This window comes from Hyperolius riggenbachi, chromosome 10 (assembly GCF_040937935.1).
Source record: "Hyperolius riggenbachi isolate aHypRig1 chromosome 10, aHypRig1.pri, whole genome shotgun sequence".
Lineage (NCBI taxonomy): Eukaryota > Metazoa > Chordata > Amphibia > Anura > Hyperoliidae > Hyperolius > Hyperolius riggenbachi.
In genome coordinates this window covers 11,615,500-11,640,624 of record NC_090655.1, presented here as the reverse complement: position 1 = coordinate 11,640,624, position 25,125 = coordinate 11,615,500, and the positions used below count along the sequence as shown (strand labels likewise).

Genomic DNA, 25,125 nt, shown 5'->3' with positions numbered 1-25,125 from the left:
ATGCTAAGAATTATTTTATTCTAAACACATTTTAATTGGAATAATAAGAAAAAAAATTCATTATTTCTCAGTTTTCGGCCATTATAGTGTTAAAATAAAATATTCTACTGTGGAAAAAACCCACACATTTAATTTGCCTATCACAATGTATGGCACCTATATTTTATTTGGAAATAAAGGTGCATTTTTTCAGTTTTGCATCCATCACTAAATAAAAGCTTGCAAATTAAAAAAAAATAAAAAAAAATCACAGTTATATACCCTCTTCACATACGTATTAAAAAGTGTGTGTGTGTACACACACACACACACACACACACACACACACACACACACACACACACACACACACACACACACACACACACACACACACACACACACACACACACACACACACACACACACACACACACACACACACACACAATTTTAGATGTAAATCTAGGTATCACATTTACACAGATGACGCTTAAACCAGACCTGTGAGTCTCCCCATCTATGTCCTCTCCTCCCACCCTTCCCCCAGGCCATGCAAAGTGTAGGTTGTCTCACCATTCTCCTGTGTCTTCTCTCCACCACCGTCCCTTGGGGCGCCTGTGTCCCATGACTAAACGCTAAAGGCCACACACTAGGGTCATCGTGGCACTTACCTTACATGACCACTAGAGGCCTTTTACTGCTTGGCCTCTAGTATTTGAGACATGGCACCCCCGGAGAAAAGAGATGGAGAGGAACGCTTAGCAGTGGAGAGAAGATACGGGAGGGGGTGCACAGATAGGACAGGGGAGTAAAAGCTTTGCTGTCCACACTGTTGCGAAATCAAACTCGGCTCCAGACCCACCACCAATCAAGCAACATCTTCTGTTCGGTGTGATCGACTGAATCAATCGATTTTTGCCAAAAATCGATTAATCAGGTATCATTTGCAGCATCGATTTCTAGAAGATTTGGACGAATCGGCCGGATATGGATTAAAAAAAAGTCAACCAGACTGGTTGTTATGGTTACCATCTGCCTTTAACATCACATGGATAAAGTGTCCTGAATATAATAGACTACTCACCTTCTCCATGCTGTCCACAGTGCAGTTGATCCCATGGAGCACGAGGTCCAGTTCCGGACGGTAACGCACCTTGTAGTCCACAAACTTTACAACACCTTTATCAGGCCAGTCCTCGGGTGGTCGCTGACTGGTTTCCCAGGGTGCCTGTAAGGTAACCATGGACATGACAGTTACTGTGCAGTGCACAACAGGATGAAAAGGCGCCCAGAAAATGATTAAATTAATTAAAAACAAAGTTTGAGGTGGCTTTAGGAAGCGTGCCCCCACTCCACTTCCAATCCACATCGACGGCACGGAAGTCGCAAGAGTTCCCTGTGCTCGACTCCTGGGCACAACCACCTCCAACGACTTGAAGTGGAAGGCCAACTCCACCACTACCCCGAGGAAAGCCCAGCAGAGACTATTCTTCCTCCGCCAACTGAGGAAGTTCGGCATGGACCAGAAACTTCTGATGAGCTTCTACTCAGCCACAATTGAATCTGTTCTCTGTTCTTCTATCCAGGTCTGGTACGCTGGCTCCTCTGCCTGTGATAGACACAAGCTACAGAGGGTCATAAGATCAGCGGAGAGAATCATCGGAAAACCTCTCCCCCCTCTGGACCTCCTCTACAACACCAGACTGAGCTCCAAAGCTTTGTGAATCGCGAACGATCCCTCAAACCCAGGCTCCTGCGTTCTGTTCAGGCCAGTGGTATCGGTCCATCTACACCAGGACCTCAAGGCAGTGGAACAGCTTCGTCCCCTCAGCGGTCAAATCACTGAACTCTCTCGACCAACTCTCATCTCCTACTACCATCACCACCTTCCCCTCTCCTTATACCGATCTCCCACTCCTAGCTGGAACCATCCTTTAAAGTGAACCTAAAGCCAGTTAAAAAAAAATGAGATTAACTCACCTGTGGCTTCCCTCAGCCCCCTGCAGCCGATCGGTGCCCTCGCAGCTCCAGTCCGATGCTTCTGGACTCGCCGGCGAACACTTCCGGTCTGGCCGTCACCGGCCGACAGGCATGGGAACGCGAGTGATTGTTCGTGTTCCCAGCCTGTATATCGCCCCCTATGCTGCTATTGCGACCTCCTGGCCGCAATAGCAGCATAGGGGGCGATATACAGGCTGGGAACGCGAACAATCACTCGCGTTCCCATGCCTGTCGGCCGGTGACGGCGAAACCGGAAGTCGTCGCCGGCGGGTCCAGAGGCATCGGAGCGGAGCTGCGAGGGCACCGATCGGCTGCAGGGGGCTGAGGGAAGCCCCAGGTGAGTTAATCTCATTTTTTTTTAACTGGCTTTAGGTTCACTTTAAGCTTATCTGCACTGCTGAAACCCCACATTTCCTTGTGGAAATGTTCTTCGTATGTAATTGTTGTATTGGTTTTGCTTGATGTTTGCTACCCTCTTATCTTTGTTATCTCCTTTGTGTGTCCTTTCTGTTTTTTTAAAGGGGCACTATGGTGAAAAATTGTAAAATTAAAAATATGTAGAAGTACGTACATGACTTTTCTACTATGTTGCTGTCACTTACAGTAGGTAGTAGAAATCTGACTGAAGCAAGAGGTTTTGGACTAGTCCATCTCTTCATTGGGGATTCTCAGGGATTTATTTATTTTCAAAAGCACTTAGTGAATACTTAGTGAATAGCAGTTTCTCTGTCCAACTGCCAAAAACCTTAAATCATTTTTAGGGAATATCTTTATAAAGAATAAAAGCCTTGCTGAGAATCCCCTATGAAGAGATGTGCTAGTCCAAAACCTCTCGCTTCTGTCAGATTTCTACTACCTACTGTAAGTTACAGCAACATAGGAGAAAAGTAATTGATGGCTCATTTTACTCTGGAAAAAAACGTAAAATTTTAAATATGTGCAAACAGACAAATAGGAAGTACACATTTTTGCTATATTGCCCCTTTAAGCCCTGTTTTTGTGCTAAGACCAATTCCGGGAACGACCCAGTCGTGCTTGGCGACAATAAAATGATTCGGATTCTGAAGACAAATTCATATAAAACTGAACTGTAATAGCACTGGCAAAACGTTTCCTGGGTCCCTGCCCATTTCTTCGGGCCAAATCAAGTGCCTCACTGTGTTAAGAGCCAAGATTTGAGCGCCTTTCAAGTGCTTTCAGTACCCTCTGTTTATATTTTTTTTGCTTCTTCTATCATTTGTGACGTACTGCACCATTTGGGCCCCCGGTGTCTCTGTGTTTTTTTGTTCCAGGGTGACTGTTCACCCTCCACTTTGTCTATGACAGTTACTGAAATTATTATTTAGTATTTATATAGCGCCAACATCTTCCACAGCGCTGTACAGAGTATATTGTCTTGTCACTAACTGTCCCTCAGAGGAGCTCACAATCTAGACCCTACTATAGTCCTATGTCTATGTATGTATTGTAGTCTAGGGCCAATTTAGAGGGGAGCCAATTAACCAATCCATAGGTTTTTGGGATGTAGGAGGAAACCGGAGTCCCCAGAGGAAACCCACACAGACATGGGGAGAACATACAACAGATGTTGTCCTGGCAGGGATTTGAACCAGGGACCCAGCGCTGAAAGGCGAGAGCGCTAACCACTACGCCACCGTGCTCCACCATGCTCAGATGCTATTCCCCGCCTACAAAGTCCCATCTCCAGTCTGCACAACAGCTAGAAATCTTCTCACCAGACAGAAGTCAGTGGCACAGCTGTAGGAGGCGCAGAGGTTGCAACTGCACTGGGGCCCCTGGACCAGACGGGCCCACTAGGGGTCCTGCATCATCCACTTTATTAGCTTTTCATCGGTGCTATGCTGGTAATGAATAGGGGATGGCCAATGACTTGCAAATCATTTTGAGACGATGCAGGTTTATGCAAATTTCATATGCAAATTTATGCAGCTTAGAAATGGACCAATCACATTTTATCTAAGCAGGATTTGATTGGTTCATGTTCAAGCTGCATACATTTGCATACAAAATTTGCATATAGTGACCATGCCTAGAAATGAACATCTCTATTTGTGCATAGCATAGTGGTAATTTTTTTTTAACAAACTGTTCCATTACTCTGATGACACCTTTCTGACACTGCAGCTGGCCTTGGTAAGTTTTGGGGCTCCATATCAATACAGTGATTGGGGCCCCTGTGTAAAACTCTCACTGGGGCCCCAAGCTCCTTAGTTATGCCAGTGACATTGCATATAATTCCTTAGTATTGATTGTAATGGGTAATTTTGCTTCTGAGAACTTTTGCGTAATTTTTTGCAATGAGGATTTTGATCAGAATTACAATTTTGTAAGTTGGCGTCATTTTCCAAAGTTACAGGAAATGACTGGATCCGCTAATGTCTATTCACACAACTTGCGTAGATACAACAATGTTAAGCGTGCTGGTTAGTGATATGGCCAACTATTTTTCGCTAGTTTTCATGTAAATGTCATATTTGTGCTTGGATGAGAATATTTGCGAAAATATATGGAGATGAGAATGGTTACTCTATACGTGCAAAAATGTACTGACAAGCAAGTGAAAGCATCCATCCTAAATCGCAGAAAAATCGACACGATTTCGTGATCGCTTACATGCCGCGATTTTTACGAAAGTGAATGGGAGTGATTTTAAAAACTCTGATCAAACGCTCAGAAAAGCACTTCTAGTGTGAATGGGCCCTAAGAGTCCTACCTTCCCATACGATTATCCCTTAGGCCTGGTTCACACTAAGGGCCCTTTTCCACTAGCAATCGCTAGCGCTTACACTAAACGCTAGCGATTGCGATTCAGCAAAGTCCACAATTGTGATTTTGCTATGCAGTGCATTGCATAGCAAAATCGCTGTAAAAATCGCTCCGTGGTGCGATCACGCTTTGGTAAAAAAACTAATCGTGGTAGTGGAAATTACCTACCGCGATTCCCATGTTATTATGCAAACCCTAGCGATTTGAGATTTTGCGATTCAGCGTCACAATCGCCACAAGTGGAAAAGGGCCCTACAGGAGCTTTTTAAGCGCTAGTGATTTGAAAAAGCTCTCACTAATGCAATGCTATGGGGGATTTTTATAAAATCAAGACAAGAGAGACAGAACATTTATATTGCGCTTTTCTCCTGGCAGACTCAAAGCGCCAGAGCTGCAGCCACTAGGGGGCGCGCTCTATAGGCAGTACAGTAGCAGGTCGCCTGTGTCAGAGGCAGAGCCCTTAACCATTACACTTTCGTTCAAGTGAGATCACACCCATAGCATTACATTAGCAAGAGCTTTTCACATCACAAAGCGCTCAGAAAAGCTCTTGCAATGTGACCCAGCCCTTTGACTGCTACAGACTTCTATAAGTGTTCTGTGTTTTAGTACAAAACTACATCCTCCTGCAGCGGTTGTCCATGGACAGTCCATGGAAAAGAAGCCTAAGGCCTCTTTTCCACAAACTGTTTACAGGCAGTGAAATGCCTCTCAAACTCTCACAACTGCTTGCTGCTGCCTGGTAACTGCTTACTGCTGCCTGGTAACTGCTTACTGCTGCCTGGCAACTGCTTGCTGACCACACAGCTCAACAGTTCGTGGAAAAGAGGCCTTAAGTGGGCTTTGTGACCAGGCTTGGGCTTTCAAGTAGTTTACTACTTGAATTCGGAATTCAAATGAAGTCTAATGACTTCAGGTGTGACCACAGGCAACGGGAGTTAACTTTCCCAGAAGTCTTCGGGCCGTCTGCATTCCATTACGCGTGATAGGTGTAATGAAAGTTGCGTTCCATGACTCACTGCCGCGTTTCCTCTTTCAAGCCGGAAGGAGGAAGCCCGGTAGTGAGCGGTGGAACGCGGCTTTCATTACGCCTATGACGCGTAATGAAATGCAGACAGCCCAAAGACTTCTGGGAAAGTTAACTCCCGCTGCCTGTAGTCACACCTGAAGTCAGACTTCATTTGAATTCCGAATTCAAGTAGTAAACTACTTGAAAGCCCAAGCCAGTTTGTGACATGTAGATATGGGCAAGACATTTAGGCCTCATTCACACCTAAAATCGAAAACGCAAGCGTTTTTCGTTTTTGTGCGCTTTTACCCCCCCCCCCCTCCTGGCACTCCACTGTGAGCTGTGTTTCTGGTATAAGCGCTTTTCCAGAGCGGTTTTGTAATTCACTCCCTGACGCAACTCTTTGACCCGGAAAAGAATAAATACAATGTATTTATTCTAAAACACGCAAATGCAATCGCTGCATAAAGAGTTTTTGTGAGCAATTAGCGCGCTTCCTATACCTCCCATTAGAGCAAAAACGCCCCCAAAAATGGTCCAGGCACTACTTTGCTGAACGCACAGCGCACGAACCGCGCTGATATGAACCTTCTCATAGAGAGATGCATTGCACAAGCTTCTTGTAGGCGTCTTTAAAAATCGCCTGCGCTTGAAAAAAGGACAAAAACGCCACCTTTAATGTTAATCAACTCAATTCAAACAAAGCTGGCACCCAGGGGTGAAGCTTTTTTTTAAAAAAGAAAAGAAATAGCTGGCAGAATAAGGGTTAACTTTACCTTATCCCCTACACTACTACTCCTAGCCTTAACCTTCCTAGCGCCCATCCCCCGCTAAAATATCACATACCTCCCAACTTTTAGAGACAAGAAAGAGGGACTCTAAGACACGCTCCTGCCACATCTCTAACCACGCCCCCACCATAACCCCACCACACCCCTCGCCATGCATATCACAAAGAATTCAGAACTAAAAGATGTGGTTTTATTTTTCAACCTACACAAGTCAAAGAAGGTGGCGGGTGGGCCCCTTGACATCCAGTAGGCCCCAAGCAGCCGCCTAGGTTGCCTAGTGGATAATCCTGTTCTGGAGCTATGACATCGGCTAGAATAGCTTGGCTTTGACTTTATATATTCAATGCAAGGACTTACCTCATTCTCCACCTTGATGTACTCGTCCACCCTCTCCACCGCCACAATGTTGGTCTCCAGCTCTGAAGTCATCCGCACCACCCAGTTGAGGGTCTGTGTGACCTGTGGCATGGAAACAGAGATAAGCTAGTGCAAGCTCTACCAGGTAACCTAACCACAGGACAGGGGTAATATTACCAACCCATAACCACACATGCGCAGAAAAACCACAGCGGAACAATGTAATCAACAGAAGAGAAAACAGAACTGATGTCCAGAAAAGGCAAAATGCGTAGGCTGTTTAACTTTTTCCACATGTGTAAAAATGCGTCTGCTGTGCACTAACTAGCCCATTGATCAACAAGGGGTGTCAGATCTAATACATTTCTTCATGAGTAGAAACAAGGCCTTTAAGGGAAAAAATAGGGCAGCCTCCATATTAATTTCCTTTTAAACAATACCAGTTGCCTGGCAGTCCTGCCAATCTATTTGGCTGCAGTAGTGTCTGAATCACACCAGAAACAAGCATTCAGCTAATCTTGTCAGATCTGACAATAATGTCTGTAACACCTGATCTGCAGGGTGGGAGGGGTCAGAGGCAATCTTGGGAAGGTGGAGTGAGCAGGGTGGGATGGGTCAGAGGCAATCTTGGGATGGTGGAGTGAGCAAGATGGGAGGGGTCAGAGGCAATCTTGGGATGGTGGAGTGAGCAGGTTGGGAGGGGTCAGAGGCAATCTTGGGATGGTGGAGTGAGCAAGATGGGAGGGGTCAGAGGCAATCTTGGGAAGGTGGAGTGAGCAGGGTGGGAGGGGTCAGAGGCAATCTTGGGAAGAAGGAGTGAGCAGGGTGGGAGGGGTCAGAGGCAATCTTGGGAAGGTGGAGTGAGCAGGGTGGGAGGGGTCAGAGGCAATCTTGGGAAGGTGGAGTGAGCAGGGTGGGAGGGGTCAGAGGCAATCTTGGGATGGTGGAGTGAGCAGGGTGGGAGGGGTCAGAGGCAATCTTGGGAAGGTGGAGTGAGCAGGGTGGGAGGGGTCAGAAGCAATCTTGGGAAGGTGGAGTGAGCAGGGTGGAAGGGGTCAAAGGCAATCTTAGGAAGGTGGAGTGAGCAGGGTGGGAGGCAGTGGTGGCGCCACACTGGGGCTTACCCAGGCTTAAGCCCCAGCTGTCAACCTCTTAGCCCCCCTTAAAGCCACCCCCACGGCGGGCCGTGGCTGCGCGGTTCAGAACGTCGGAACTTGGAAGGAGGAGGAGGAAGAGGGCTGGCCTGTCAGACGTCCCTGCCTGTAATTATACTGACAGGTGCAGCCAGGCACAGTCAGAGCAGCCCGCAAGGGAAGGGGACATTCGGGACAGTTAAATTTGAGTCACGTCACGTGACAACGTCCGTCACGTGACACTCACGTAGTGTGCAGCGCGCTCAGTCTCTCCTTCGCCTGGCTCGCACAGCTTCAGAGAGAAGCTTGCCACTTTCGCTCCGTCCAACCAACAGCCGTTGTTGGTGGCAGCAGCAGCAGCACCGGGGACTCAGTGCAGCCAGCCACACCAGACCAGACCAGACTGTGTCACTACTAGTGACTCGAGGTGGGTTACCGTGGGGTAGGCAGCCAACCTTTTTGGGGGGGGGGGGGGGGCATGTGATGTGATGCTGATGTGACATGTGAGCCTGGGGCTCCCAGACCACCACCAGCCAGGCCTGAGCCTCCCTCTCTCTCTCTGTCTCCCCTCTACTCCCCAACCCACCCCTCACCACCACCAGCCAGGCCTGAGCCTGGGGCTCCCAGACCCAGCCCACCACCAGCCAGGCCTGAGCCTGGGGCTCCCAGACCCAGCCCACCACCAGCCAGGCCTGAGCCTGGGGCCTCCCTCCCTCTCTCTCCCCTCTACTCCCCAACCCACCCCTCACCACCACCAGCCTGAGCCTGAGGCTCCCAGACCCAGCCCACCACCAGCTAGGCCTGACTCCCTCCCCCTCTCTCTCTGTCTCCCTTCTACTCCCCAACCCACCCCTCACCACCACCAGCCAGGCCTGAGCCTGGGGCCTCTCTCTCTCTCTCTCTCTCTGTCTCCCCTCTACTCCCCAACCCACCCCTCACCACCCAGGCCTGAGCCTGGGGCCTCCCTCCCTCTCTCTCCCCTCTACTCCCCAACCCACCCCTCACCACCACCAGCCAGGCCTTAGCCTGAGGCTCCCAGACCCAGCCCACCACCAGCTAGGCCTGACTCCCTCCCCCTCTCTCTCTGTCTCCCCTCTACTCCCCAACCCACCCCTCACCACCACCAGCCAGGCCTGAGCCTGGGGCCTCCCCCTCTCTCTCTCTCTCTCTGTCTCCCCTCTACTCCCCAACCCACCCCTCACCACCCAGGCCTGAGCCTGGGGCTCCCAGACCCAGCCCACCACCAGCCAGGCCTGAGCCTGGGGCCTCCCTCCCTCCCTCCCTCCCTCCCTCTCTGTCTCCCCTCTACTCCCCAACCCACCCCTCACCACCACCAGCCAGGCCTGAGCCTGGGGCCTCCCTCTTTCTCTCTCTCTGTCTCCCCTCTACTCCCCAACCCACCCCTCACCACCCAGGCCTGAGCCTGGGGCCTCCCTCCCTCCCTCTCTGTCTCCCCTCTACTCCCCAACCCACCCCTCACCACCACCAGCCAGGCCTGAGCTGGGGGCCTCCCTCTCTCTCTCTCTGTCTCCCCTCTACTACCCAACCCACCCCTCACCACCACCAGCCAGGCCTGAGCCTGGGGCTCCCAGACCCAGCCCACCACCAGCCAGGCATGAGCCTGGGGCCTCCCTCCCTCTCTCTGTCTCCCCTCTACTCCCCAACCCACCCCACACCACCACCAGCCAGGCCTGAGCCTGGGGCCTCCAGCACACCACCAGGCAGGCCAGAGCTGCCCTGGGGCCCCCATCCCACCACTACCACCACCAGCAAGGCCTGAGCCTGGGGCCTCCAGCCCACCACCAGGCAAGCCAGAGCTGCGCTGGGGCCCCCAGCCCACCACCACCAGCCAGGTCTCAGGCCTCCAGACCACCACCAGCCAGGCCTGAGGTGCCCTGGGGCCCCCAGCCCACCATCACTAGCCTGACTACATATACTGGGGACAGCTATACGCCTGGCTACATATACTGGGGACACTGGCTGTCTGTCATTATGTGCATTAACTGGTGAAACGCTGTCTCTCATTACATGCATTTACTGGGGAAACGCTGTCTGTCATTATGTGCATTAACTGGTGAAAAGCTGTCTCTTATGTGCATTTAATGGGGAAACTCTGTCTGTCATTACGTACATTAACTGGCGAAAAGCTGTCTCTTATGTGCATTTACTGCAGAAACGCTGTCTGTCATTACGTGCATTTACTGGTGAAAAGCTGTCTCTTATGTGCATTTACTGGTGAAAGGCTGTCTGTCATTACGTGCGTTAGCTGGTGAAAAGCTGTCTCTTATGTGCATTTACTGGTGAAAAGCTGTCTCTTATGGGCATTAACTGGTGAAGGGCTGTCTGTCATTATGTGCATTAACTGGTGAAAAGCTGTCCCTTATGTGCATTTACTGTGGAAACGCAGTCTGTCATTATGTGCATTAACTGGTGAAAAGCTGTCTCTTATGTGCATTTAATGGGGAAACTGTCTGTCATTACATGCATTAACTGGTGAAAAACAGGCTCTTATGTGCATTTACTGCAGAAACGCAGTCTGTCATTATGTGCATTAACTGGTGAAAAGCTGTCTCTTATGTGCATTTAATGGGGAAACGCTAACTGTCATTACATGCATTAACTGCTGAAAAGCTGATTCTTATGTGCATTTACTGGTGAAAGGCTACCTGTCATTATGTGCGTTTACTTCATTTTTTTTCCATGTAACTACGTTAGCTGGTACAACTACATTACAGTTAGCCCCGCCCACATGACATCATGACCACGCCCAATTTTTCGCCGCGGCGCGCGAATCCCCCCCCAAGCCCGGCCTGCCAGCCCTCGTGCCCCCTTTGAGCCCCCCAAAAAATCTGAAGCTGGAGCCGCCACTGGTGGGAGGGGTCAGAGGCAATCTTGGGAAGGTGGAGTGAGCAGGGTGGGAGGGGTCAGAGGCAATCTTGGGAAGAAGGAGTGAGCAGGGTGGGAGGGGTCAGAGGCAATCTTGGGAAGAAGGAGTGAGCAGGGTGGGAGGGGTCAGAGGCAATCTTGGGAAGAAGGAGTGAGCAGGGTGGGAGGGGTCAGAGGCAATCTTGGGAAGGTGGAGTGAGCAGGGTAGGAGGGGTCAGAGGCAATCTTGGGAAGGTGGAGTGAGCAGGGTAGGAGGGGTCAGAGGCAATCTTGGTCACTCTCTTTCTGCACCAGCAGGGAAGGGAGGCTGCAGCCAATTATCGTTTCCGCTGTTCGGATAATGCGCTGCAGTCTCACCTTTTCTAGTACTGAGCAAGAGCCAAACCACACAATCATAGATGATGTCGTGATGGATTTGATGTTAATGTCAAAATACTCCATCATCATACAGCACTCCAGTGTATCAGAGGCATTGGTGGGAAATTTAACTTCAGGGAAGGTCTATGAAATGCAATAATTCTGAGATGATGCAGATTATGCAGATTTTGTACACAAATGTATGGAGCTTGAACGTGGACCTATCAAATCCCACCTGGTAAGGAACTGATTGGTCTATATTCAAGCTACATAAATTTGCTTAAAGGATACCCGAAGTAACGTGACATGATAAGATAGACACGTGTATGTACAGTGCTTAGCACACAAATAACTATGCTGTATTCCTTTTTTTCTTTCTCTGTCTGAAAGCGTTAAAAATCAGGCATGTAAGTGACTCAGACAGGAAGTGATTACAGTGTGACCCTCACTGATAAGAAATTCCAACTATAAAACACTTTCCTAGCAGAAAACGGCTTCTGAGAGAAAGAAAGGGATAAAAAGGGGAATTTCTTATCGGTGATGGTCACACTGTAGTCACTTCCTGTCTGAGTCAGCCACTTACATACCTGATATTTAACTCTTTCAGGCAGACAAAGAAAAAAAGGAACACAGCCTAGTTATTTGTGTGCTAGGCACTGTACATACACATGTCTAGCTCATCATGTCACATGTCACTTCAGGTATCCTTTAATCCTATTGGATTTATTTGCTTCTCATTGACTACCCCAATGTAGTACACCACAGTTCCTGTGTTCTGATTTTCTTTTTTTCTGGAGGGTGATCTGTGACCACAAGTACCACATGATTCCTGCTGCGAATGAGCTCTCAGACTTACATTAAGGGCTGAGGAGATAGACAGGCCCACAGTCCCGCTGTCCACAGTACCCCGGGCAAACACCACAAACAGGGCAGCAAAGAAAACAGTCAGGTTCCCTACAAACTCCAGACGGATGGCCAGCCACCTGTAGGGGAGAGAAAGGGCACCGATTTACAGATGTCCATGAAATCCAGAGGATTGAGAAATAGGAAGGCTGCCAATGCTGATAAGGACAGTCAGTGACACGACCACAGCCACAATTCACTTAGCTTATCTTCTGTCTTTAATAACGATTCGGAGCTGCTTTTGCGGTTATCACCATGGCGATATATCATGTAGTATTTACCAAGAAATTTACTTCAGGAAAACCTTAAAGCTAATGTAACCCCAGATTAAAAAAAAAAGGCAGATACCTAAGGAGAGGGAAGGCTCGGTCCTAATGAGCCATCCCTCTCCTCTCCCGGTGCCCTCCGTGCTGCGCTGGCTCCCTCGTTCGCATCCACAACCACAGGGACTTCGGAAGTCTTCGGGAGCCGAGTCCACCTGAAGACAGGCGGCGCACACGCGAGTGTGTCATAGAGGGCGCATGTTCAGTGTAGAGCGGCCCATCTTTGGGAGCACTCGGGCTCCCAAAGCATTTTCGAAGCCTCACTTCGGCCGGGAGACAGCGGTATTTGACCGAAACGGTCGAATACCGCTACGGGGGAGCAAGGACAGCAGCGGGCACCGGGAGAGGAGAGGGAGTGCTCTATGGGACCCAGAGCCTCCCTCTCCTTAGGGGAGTATCTGACTTAAAAAAAAAAATGGGTTGCCATTAGCTTTAAAATAAGGATTCTCTCCCTAAATTTAGGAATGATTCCTAAAGTAAATGACTGAATCCTAAACTTAAAGACAGGTCTCCATATGCAGTATTTTCTCTTAAGGCTCTTTCACATTAGCCAATGCATGCAGGAGCCGTTCTCCTGCACGCGTTGACTAGCCTGCGGCTATCATCAGGATGCTGCGGTGCGACACACTGCAGTGGCCGTAGTTATAAGTCACCCGACGGGAAAACACAGATTCCCGATGAGAATAAGCTCCCGGGTGCGTCGTACTGCAACGCATCAAAACGCAGCGTCGGGTGTGACAGGTAAAAGGAAAGTCTATGGACTTTCATTTTACCTTGGTTAACGCAAAGTATAGACTTTGCGTTAAAACGCTGAAAAAGGGCTCTGTTGTGAAAGAGCCCTTAGGAGATAATTTTCATATTCTCTTAAAAATAACTTTTCAGCATTTTACAATTGAAAAAGTACCCAAAAGTTGGTGATAATAAAGTACTATCAAAATTATTTTGAGTATTTTCTTGCTTGCTGATGGTTTAAAAGGCATTTTATGAAAAGGTGTGAAATTATCACCTAGGAGAAAACTCAGGAGAAAAAAACGAATTGCATATGGGCCAGGATGATAATTCGCAGAGAGGAATGCAAATGATAACAACTGTAAAGTGTGTGAGAAGTTATCACCTGACCTAAGCTGTCATTAAGTGGAGTGTTACTAGAGATTGCATTGTAAAGAGATGTCTGCTTCATTGTTTAAGTATTTTATACAGAGGGGGACTCTGTATAGAGAGAAATACACAGCAGGCACACAGGGAGGGAGGAAGAGAGAGACATCAAGCTTGTGTATATACACATACAGCTACACACAGACGTGCACAGACAGACACACATACAACCTCTCTCTCTCCTTCCCTGGCTGCCACACATAGCATCTGCAGGCTAGCTATAATCGTGCTGGCAGAGGAGACAGCAGGAGGGGTGGAGCTACATCCTGCATTTGTGTGCTCCTCCCCTCCCTATCTACTGCATGTAAGAATAACTACAGATGTGATAACTTAAGGACTGGAGTGATAAGATAACACTCTCACTGTGAAAACATACATGTTAATAAGACACGCTTTTGAATCTTTAGTGAATTAGCACTTGAAGCGGATCCGAGATGAAAAACTAACTATAACAAGTAACTTGTCTATATATCTTATCTAAAGTTTAGATCGTTTACACAGCAAATCTAGCTGCAAACAGCTTCAACAGTAGATTATTAGTTCTTCCTGTGATACAATGAGAGCAGCCATGTTCTGCTTGTGATCATTACACAGGGAAGCTGCGCTGTATCTCCATCCCTCAGCCTGTGAAAACTTCACTCCCCTCTCCTCTTCCCCTCTGCCTCTGAAATCTCTGGCTAGTAACACTTCCTCCTCCTTCCCAGACTGAGACCCATGTAGCAAGGGCTTATGGGAGCTCAGAGTGCCTAGGCGCTGGAGGAGCTGTGGGCGAGGCTCGTTTAGTTTAGAATTAGAGTATTAAAACAAACAAAAAAAGTATTTGGCTTGAGGAATGCCCTATAAACTATATGTAAGGAACACAATTATGTAATGAGTAAAAGTTTATCTTGGATCCACTGTAAAATACCAATCGATGGGTATCACCAGCATGATCTTAGTGTATTGTAGCCTATGCTTTCTATAATGTGTCATGTCAGGTAATGATAACAATAGTAAAAAGAAATAATCTTAAACAACTCCACTGAAAATGGGGACCCACACTTTTGGGGGTTCTGGTGTGTTCCGTACCTGTTAGACACAATCCAGGAGTACATCGTCTTCTGATTCTCATCAATGGTGTCCTCATTATGTTGGAGGAACCTTTGCTGATGACCATACGCACGTATGACCGACAGGCCAGACACCGTCTCTCCGAAGTGGGAGTAGATGGGAGACCTTGTGACGGAGTCCAGCCGCCGCAGTTGTCGCGAGGTGTTGACATAAAAGCGCTAAATACAAGGAAGGGATCGCGTCTCAGCATGTTTGAATGAACGGAAGAATATACCATAGTCCATCAATTAAAACCAAGCTTAAAGAGACACTGAAGCGGAAAAAAAATTATGATATAATGCATTAGGTGTGTAGTACGGATAATTACTAGAACATTAGTAGTAAAGAAAATATTCTAATATTTTTATTTTCAGTTATATAGTGTTTTTTTTAATATTGTATCATTCTCTAATATTTGCTGTTTACAAACTACTCAGCATTGTAAATGTTTTTACAGAGCAGGCCAGTGAACTACTGACCTGTCCTCTCTGGCAGAGAAAAGAAAATCCTGTGTCTGACAGTTGAGATAATAAGCTTCAGAAGACAGAGCTCTCTGCGACTTTGAAAGTCGTGGAGCTTAATGGCTCTTTTGCATAGATAACAACTGGAGTTTCTCAACTCTTCCTGTACTGGAAACAATATTAGACTCACGTCTCTGCTCCTAATTTTTTATTTCTTAGCTGTACTACACATCATTTTTTTTCCGCTTCAGTGTCTCTTTAAGATTCTTCTATATGAGCCATAAAGCATTCAATGAGTGACTGTGTTGGCACAGCCTTTACAATTGACAAAGACTGTCACTCCAAGCACATCGTGGTGACATTCATCCTGGTCAAGGATTTGATGCACACCATGCTGAAGCGCATCCAAGCTGAGGATTCCATCCAAACCATGCTGAGAAACAAACAAGCTAAGAATTTTATCCACACCATGATGACACTCATCCACGCTCACCATGCTGAGGAACATCCTAGCTGAGAACTTCATGTACACCATACTGACACTCATCCTCTCCAAACATTCAATGGAGACCATGCTGGGGATGGGGAACATCCAAGCTAAGAATTACATCTACACCATGCTGACACTGATCATAGCATATGATTCCACGCACACCATGCAGAGGAACGTCCTAGCTGAGGACTCCACGTACATCATGCTGAGGAACATCCAAGCTGAGGATTTCATCCAAACCATGCTGAGGAACATCCAAGCTGAAGATTTCATCCAAACTATGCTGACGAACATCTACTTTAGGAATTCTATCCAATCCATGCTGAGGAGCATCCAAGCTAAGAATTTTATCCAAACCATACTGAGGAACATTCAAGCTGAGGATTTCATCCAAACCATACTGAGGAACATCCAAGCTGAGGATTTCATCCAAACCATACTGAGGAACATCCAAGCTGAGGATTTCATCCAAACCATACTGGAGAACATCCAAGCTGAGGATTTCATCCAAACCATGCTGAGGAACATCCAAGCTGAGGATTTCATCCAAACCATGCTGAGGAACATCCAAGCTGAAGATTTCATCCAAACTATGCTGAGGAACATCTACTTTAGGAATTCTATCCAATCCATGCTGAGGAGCATCCAAGCTAAGAATTTCATCCAAACCATACTGAGGAACATCCAAGCTGAGGATTTCATCCAAACCATACTGGAGAACATCCAAGCTGAGGATTTCATCCAAGGAACGTCCTAGCTGAGGACTCCACATACATGATGCTGAGGAACATCCAAGCTGAGGATTTCATCCAAACCAAGGAACATCTACTTTAGGAATTCTATCCAATCCATGCTGAGGAGCATCCAAGCTAAGAATTCTATCCAAACCATACTGAGGAACATTCAAGCTGAGGATTTTATCCAAACCATACTGAGGAACATACAAGTTAAGAATTTTATCCAAAGCATGCTGAGGAGCATCCAAGTTGAGGATTTCATCCAAACCATGCTGAGGAACTTCAAAGCTAATGCTGGGCATACATGGTGCAATTCTGCACCGGAATCGAGCCGATGGCTTGATGCCGGCGCGTCCCCACTCGTCCGTCCGCACGGGCGCGTGAATTGATTCCTGCTTGTCCCCGCTGGCAGTTCCTTATCAGCCACTCGTTTCTTCCATTGTCCGCCTGCGGGGATCGAGCGCGGAGTCGTTCTGCCGCGGTGATCGGACAGGTTGAATATTATCAATCGAGCCATCAGCGGCTCAATTGATAACAACTATCGCGCCGTGTATGCCGAGCATAAGAATTGTATCCACACCATGCTGACACTCATCTTAGTGTAGGACACCATGCTAAGGAACATCCTAGCTGAGGATTTCATGTACACCATACTGACACCATACTGACACTCATCTTTGCCAAAAATTCAATGCAGACCATGCTGGGGAACATCCAAGCTAAAGATTCCATTTACACCATGCTGATACTGATCATTGCATAGGACTCCATGCACACCATGCTGAGGAACATCCTGGCTGAGGACTCTATGTAGACCATACTGACACTCATCTTGGTCAAGGACTCCATGCACACCATACTGACACTCATCCTGGCTGAAAATTCAACGCAGACCATGCTGAGGAACATCTGAGCTGAGGATTCCATCTACATCATGCTGAGGAACATCCAAGCTGAGGATTCCAGACACACTATGCTGATACTCATCATAGCATAGGACTCCATGCTGACACTCATCCTGGCCAAAAATTTAATGCAGACTATGCTGTGGAACATCCAAGCTAAGGATTACATCTACACCATGCTGAGACTCATCATAGCATACGATTCCACAAACACCATGCCGAGGAACGTCCTAGCTGGGGACTCCCATGTACACTATGCTGAGGAACATCAAAGCTGAGGATTCCAACCACACCATTCTTAGACACATCCTGCTCAATGTCTCCACGCACACCATGCTCAGAAAAACCTTGACCATGGTCTCCATGCACACCATGCCCAGATAGATCCTACTGGATGATTCCAAGAACAGGATTCTCAGACACATCCAGGAAACCATGCATATCCTGCTGACATGCTGATCTTGAAGGCTCGTTTAGCTTTCAGATGATGTAAGAAACAGTCTACTTACCATAACAAAGTAATAAAAGATGGCCAAAGGGACAATGACTGCAGCGAAGATGGGCGTGGCCAAGCAGATCAGGAACAGGGTGCTGAGTACTCCCAGGATGGTGCCGATCCAGTTTCGGAATGACATGGGGATGGTTTCGTCCACTGTGAAGATATCCTGGACAAAAATGTATAAGAGATATATGAGACAGTGTGTAAAAGAAGGCATCGTACAATGAGCACCATCTACCAAAGTTATTTGTGTGATTTCCACATTCATCTTGCCGAAGGTTTCATATCCTCGAAGGACTAGCAAGATAACTTTTGCAGGAAGTGCATTTGTGTGGCCCTATTCCAACCTGCAGACAATTTGCATGCAACATGGAATTTTTAGCATATCTTCCTCCTCCATTTCTACTCAGGTCAAGAGACCTACGGATCATAGCTGGTTGGCATTTCTCCTATACACTGTATGCAGCATGTAATCAAATATATTGATTATTATGCTTGATAATCTGCTTATGTTTACAAGATAAGTTGATTTCCTTCAGCTGTATATCAGATCACTCAATCTATACATCTATTCCTATGATTGGAAAAAACATATCCAGCTTAGCTTGCAGTCTTTTGGAACCGGACAGAATCATAAGACAATGACAAGATGACTAGACGTGCCCATGACATCTTCACATCACGAGATATTACTCAACCAGAAGAATGCTTATATCAACATATTTTGCTAGCCAATGGACAATCTAAAATATTGTGCAATTATCTTCCTATGTGGAATATGTATATTCATAACACAACCCATTTTTACGTTATTCATAAACACAACCCATAAATACGTTGATTTAACATGTGATTAATATTCATCATGAGCCTAATAAAAGGTCTTCCCGGAGCTCCCAGGGCCAGAGCCCATACTCGCAAGCTGACTCTATTTTATGCATGCATAACTGTTGATTCCAATTAGAACCAGAGGCCTACATCTAGGAGATATTTCTCCCCTCGTCCACACTACTAATTCAGTCTCACCATAGTGTGAAGTCTAATGATACATAAATACCTACCAACTATCTGTCCAACTATCTTCCAAACCTGTCTGTTAAGCTACGTACACATGGCTGATTTGTTTAAATATATATATTAAAACACAGTCCTTTTTAACGGGCGGTCCACCTTGCCCACCTGAACCTTTATTACTTTAAAGAAGAACCTTGTATCAAAAACAAAAAAGCTGGAATGCAATCTTATGGTACAAAAATTCTTTAGAAAAACTATAATGACACTTAACAAGAAATATTAGAAATGATTCTAGCTATTGGTGTTTTTCATACACTGTGGGATTATACAAAGACTGACTGTATGAAATTGAAGAATTCTTTTCAATATTTCTTGTTAAGTGTCAAAGTTTTTCAAAATTTTTGTTTCATAAGATTGCATTCCAGCTTTTTTGTTTTTGATACAAGGACCTTCTTTAAAGTAATAATGATTTGTTTAAACGACGGGTCGTCAGAACCGCTTGCAGGGCGGCTGTTCTGCCGACAGTTTCCTCGTGTGTACGGTCTGTCGGGAGGCTGATAAGGCTGGTTTTGACAGATCTGATGTGCAGAGTTCATTAGTAAACAAATGTTAAATACACATTCCAGGAGCAGACAGTAGCATATTGTATACATTACTTAATTGTTAAATCTAATACATTAGCAAAACAAATTATGTTTAAATAAACAGAAGGGATAGACAAATAAAATGTGTGGATTTAATGTACAATATAACCATTTTCATTAAAGCTATAATGTATGAAAGTGGATAAATTGTGTATTTTTTCACTTTTTTTTTCCATATTTTGCTTTTAAAATGCATAGAAAATAAGGTAATTACTAATAACAAATAGCCACAAAAGGCCTTATTTGTCCTGAAAAAAACAACAACATATAGATCATTTAGTTGTGATACTTATTGATAAAGTTATTGCCAAAGTAGTAACAGCTGAGCTGAACTGTGAAAATTACCAGGGTAGTGAAGTGGTTAAAGTAAACCTGAGATGGAAATGGAGAGAAAATGTACACATACCTGGGGCTTCCTCCAGCCCCCTCCAAGAAGATCCCTCCCTCGCCGTCACCCTCCACCTCCTGTTTCTTTTACAATCGGGGCCGGTAAGTCCAGTGGTCTGGGGCCAACTGCGCATGCGTAGCCTGGCTGCATGCGCGCCCCATCACGCTCCCGTCCCTGAGAGTGTTCTGAGCCTGTACAGTACTAGTGGGAGCGCGCGCGGCCAGATGAAAGATTGCAGAACATATAGGAGGCGACAGAGGACAGCGAGGGAGTTATCTGCCTGCAGGGGGCTGATGGAAGCCTCAGGTATGTATACATTTTCTCTCCTGGGCCATCTCAGGTACACTTTAAAGCGGATCCAAGATGAAAAGCTTACTGTAGCAAGTAACTTGTCTATATATCTTATCTAAAGTTTAGATGGTTTACATAGTAAATCTAACTGCAAACAGCTTCAACAGTAGATGATTATTTCTTCATGTGATACAATGAGAGGAGCCATAGTCTGCTTGTCATTACACAGGCAAGCTGCTCTGCATTTCTACCCCCTAGCCTGTGAAAACTCCACTCCCCTCTCCTCCTCTCTTCGCCCCCTTGCCTCTAAAACCTCTGCATGCTACAGCAAAAGCTTCCTCCTCCTCAGGCTTAGCTTCCATGAGCACTTGCAGAATGGGACTCAGAATGAGTAGGCGCTGGGGGTGGATACATTCATTTACATACAATTAGGTAATAAATAAAATATAAGAAAAAGCATTGGGGGGGGGGGGGGGGGATGCCAAATAAACTATATGTAAGGGGCAGAAAAAAGAAGGCAGCAAATGTTTGTCTCAGATCCACTTTAAGGTGAAAAAGAGGCCCTATGCAAGATAGCAACTTTCGCACATCCCTGATGGCTTTCTGGCATTTTAGGGTTAGATTTGATGGGGACTAGCATCAACCACGCCCTTTGTCTCCCTCCAGGCCCCAGACGCCTGCCTAAATGACTTGTAGATAATCCAGCTCTGGGTGAGGGTATTGGGGAAGATACAAACAATGGCAAGTATTCGATTATCTTTTCTACCTTGAGAGAATCTTCTTTACAAAATAACTTTTCAGGGTCTAGCAATGGAAAAAGTTCTAAAAAGTGGAGGAAAATGTTGCAGCCTGATCCGGCCAAGGACCCTTCTGGAGAGCGTCAACAGCTCCCATACTGGATCGATGGATGGTGCTTCCACACAGACGGGACAATTCAAGAACAGATCAACAATGGTTATCTACTTATATGCTTCTAGGCTGAACTGTCAATATTGCCATTTTCATCCATATAATAAGGCGAGGGCCTAGCTTATACTTTTAAACACAAGGGCCTCAATTCTGGTAGCTATGTGAGGTAAATGGTTTTTTTTGTAGGTAAAATACCTCATGAGGTTTTTTTTTTAGAAATTCTGAAAGATTTGTCTGCATTTCCGAACATGTGGTAAAACGTGAGGTAAAACATGAGGTAAATGCATAAAGTGAGGTAAAACATGAGGTATTTCAGCGCTAAGCATGCAGTAAATAAATAATAGTCATCTTTAATTGTCTTCCATAAGTTAGGATAGTCTTTGAAAGATGTTTTTGTTGAGGGGGAAGGTGTATTTGATTATGTAGCAACCTATGTAAAGTATATTTATAGGCATCCCCTATAAAAAAATCCAGTAAATATTTGGAGTTGTATTTCTACTATTCTTCTCTATAACACAGCCTGAATAGGAAATCCACTAAAAACTGCAAAATGCAAACAAATTGGCTTTACCTCCAGGTACAGGCAGGTCTTAAACTGGTCGGTAAATTATCTGCTAACATGCACCCTAATTTCCATGAGAATAGCAATTTTCGGTAAAATAAATGCAATTTACCTCAAGAATTACCTCATAATTTACCGCATGAGGTAAAACATGACTAAATCCAACCAGAATTGCTAAATGTCATTACCTCAAGAGGTAAATGACCTCATATGAGGTAATTTGTTTGAAAACCCTACCAGAATTGAGGCCTTATCATTTTGTCAGTATTCCACACGAGACAAAAGACGATACAATACAACAAACCAACCTTGGCAAACCTGTTGACGATGCGCCCGGATGGAGTGGTGTCGAAAAACTGCATGGGAACGTGTAAGATGTTGCGGAGGAGGTGCGTATGGAGCATGCGGGAAGCGCGCACCGTGCCAGCGGCTACCAAAAACGCTCCAAGGAACACAAAGATACCTGGGAAATACAAGAGTAACCCATTTATTACTTTTCAGGCGATCACCTCCTTCCCTACAAGTCAATAATCTTTGCATTTTTAACAATCTCCATTGAACTGACAAGCATGTGATGACATTGTTGAGCTTGTCTCTCCCTGAAGCACTCCATACTCTTCAAAGGAAAAGCTAGAATGCATGGCTGTCAGCTGTTGATGAAATGGGACTGATTACTCCCAAAATGCTGATTACGAGATCTCTTTGCCTTATGGAAGGAATGTGCTCCTGCATGCGGCATCCATGGCAAAAAGCTCCCTGTAATAAGTCCAGGACAGCCGGTAACCCCCAGAGAAACTCTAACTTACTATCCTTTCAGTAATATTCACTGTAGCGCTGAGGGATGTTTCAGTCTCATGGACAACTTGGAGGGATGCCCCGGGCACAGGTTGACTCCAGAGGGCTGCAAGAGACTCCACGTAAGTTAAAGGGGCAAGTCTTAGGTAAGTTTTAAATATGTGCAAACATAAACAAATAAGAAGTACGTTTTTTTCCAGAGTAAAATGAGCGGTAAAGTACTTTTCTCCTATGTTGCTGTCACTTCCAGTAGGTAGTAGAAATCTGACAGAAATGACAGGTTTTGGACTGGTCCATCTCTTCATGGGGGGATTCTCAGGGATTTATTTATTTTTAAAAGCACTTAGTGAATGGCAGTTGCTCTGTCTAACTGCCAAAAATTGTGTAACGAGCAGGGAAGCTGGCCAGCATCATTGTTTAAATTCTTTTTAGGGAATATCTGTATAAAGAATAAAAGCCTTGCTGAGAATCCCCTATTAAGAGATGGACTAGTCCAAAACCTGTCACTTCTGTCAGATTTCTACTACCTACTGTAAGTGACAGCAACATATGAGAAAAGCAATTTATGGCTCATTTTACTCTGGAAAAAACGTACTTCTTATTTGTCTATGTTCGCAGATATTTTAAATTTTTACAATTTTTCGCCATAGTGCCCCTTTAAACTGATGTTTTTTTTAATTTGGACTTTAGTAACCCTTATTGCTCCAGGGGGTTTAGATATTCGTCTATGGAAGTCAATGGAGAAGTGAATGGGCAGTGGAAATAGCTCTGGTTAACTATAAATTAAAGTGACCCAGAGATGAAAATAACGAAAGATTTGATACTTACCCAGGGCTTCCTCCAGCCCCATAAGCTCGTCTGAGTCCCAACGCAGTACTCCTGCGGTCTGCTGTTCAGCCGTGATCAGCCCCGGTAACAGCTCAGTCGCATCCAGTCTCTGTCTTCTGCGCATGTGCAGACCTCCCGTGCATGCGCAGAAGACACACACTGAAGGTGACTGAGCTGTTACCGGGGCTGATCGCAGCTGAACAGCAGACCGCGGGAGGACGGTGAGGGACTCAGACAAGCTTATGGGGCTGGAGGAAGCCCTCGGTAAGTATCAAATCTTTTGTTATTTTCATCTCTGGTACACTTTAAGTTCCCCCTAACACATACATGTCAAACTCCGGCCCACGGGTCAAGTTTAGCCCTCAGTGCAAATCAAATTTGGCCCTCAAGTGGTTTCCCCACTTTGCATTATGTTTAATTATGTTTAACGATAAATAAATACAGTTTTAAAAATATATGTATGAAAAAAATAAATTAAAGTTAAAAATCGCAATTCAACAATACAGCTTAACCCAACCCTACTCTCACACAGAACCCTCCCCTAGTGGTACCTAAAACTAACCACTCCCCTGGTGGTGCCTATCCACCCCCCTGGTGGTGCCTAACCCTAACTGCCCTCCGGGTGGTGCCTAACCACTCCCCCTGGTGGTGCCTAACCCTAACCACTCCCCCTGCAGAAACACCCCTTTACACATAGAAATTATATTATCTTTGATAACGTAAAATCTGTACATACAAACAAAATAATGACAAAAACTATAACGTTGCAAGTTTCTAAAATGATAACATACTTCAAAAACTTTAATGTTCTAATGTTAACAATATTTATCTGGCACCTTTTTTCTGTTTTTTTTTTTTGTATTAACAACAATTGCATTAGAGTTTGCGGCAGCGCCCTTTTCGTCCACTAGCTGCCGGCGCCTTTTTTTTCCTGCTTTCTTTGCTAATGTTTACTAAATGTATCTGACAAAGGAATGTAAACAAAAGATAATGTTATCACCTCTTTGATGCGGCCAGAAGCTGCCCACTGAAGCAAAGAGATTTCCACTGAAGAACAAAGTGCTGTGTTTAACTGTTTGAATGATGTTCTGCTACAATTTGTTTTGTGGAAGTAGATTTTATGCAATAAATTATGTTTTAGAGCAAAGAGGAAATGCTGAGTTTCATACTAATTTAAGGATGAACATTGCATGTAATCCCACCTCCCAGGTTACCTTGTGCCACTCCCAGGGCCCCAAAGACGCCCACCCTCATGTCCCTCTGCGACGCCGGGTAGGTCTCATTTCCATAAATGACTGCATCCGTTGTCCATTCGCTCAGCCAGATGTTCTGTCCAACCAAAGCCACGTTCTGCATAATGTAGGCGATTAAAATCCAGAAGCTGTACCACCAGCCAACGGCACGGAGATACTTCGTGTACACCGAGAACTTCACCTGAAGGAGCAAAGAAGCCGTTACTGACCGTCAAACCAAGTCAACACCGCCCTGCCGCCCAGTTCTGCTAACGTGAGGACTATCTTACCTTCCCCGTCTCCATGGCCTCATTCTCAATGAGCTGTTGTCCTTTTGCCCCTTTCTTGACCTCCTCCTTGGCTGTCTCCCTCACAGATTTTCTTAACGTCCCGTTCATACTGTAAGAGGAACATGGGTCAGTCTTATTGTATAGAAGTCTTTCAGAAAAATCCCCAATGTTGACCTATGTCAAACATTGCCCGTAAAATAATTGTGAAGTAAACCTGGGCAGAATAAACTGGTCAAAGAGAATGAACTACGTCATCAAAGGTTGCCTACGGTCAAAATGACACATCTACAGTAAATTTTCAGAT

General features: G+C 45.7%; 1 protein-coding gene across 1 annotated transcript in view; it reads right to left on the bottom strand.

Moving 5' to 3' along the window:
- Positions 1 to 25,125, bottom strand: part of ABCC2 (ATP binding cassette subfamily C member 2) — a 155,590-nt gene that overhangs the window by 16,071 nt on the left and 114,394 nt on the right. Inside the window, exons 21-28 of the mRNA XM_068257990.1 lie at positions 24,822 to 24,930; positions 24,514 to 24,733; positions 21,985 to 22,139; positions 17,879 to 18,034; positions 14,753 to 14,952; positions 12,160 to 12,286; positions 6,928 to 7,029; positions 1,067 to 1,210 (exon numbers count right to left, since the gene is read on the bottom strand). Of these exons, the coding sequence (XP_068114091.1) occupies positions 1,067 to 1,210; positions 6,928 to 7,029; positions 12,160 to 12,286; positions 14,753 to 14,952; positions 17,879 to 18,034; positions 21,985 to 22,139; positions 24,514 to 24,733; positions 24,822 to 24,930 (1,213 nt within the window). The remainder of the gene's footprint in view (positions 1 to 1,066; positions 1,211 to 6,927; positions 7,030 to 12,159; positions 12,287 to 14,752; positions 14,953 to 17,878; positions 18,035 to 21,984; positions 22,140 to 24,513; positions 24,734 to 24,821; positions 24,931 to 25,125) is intronic.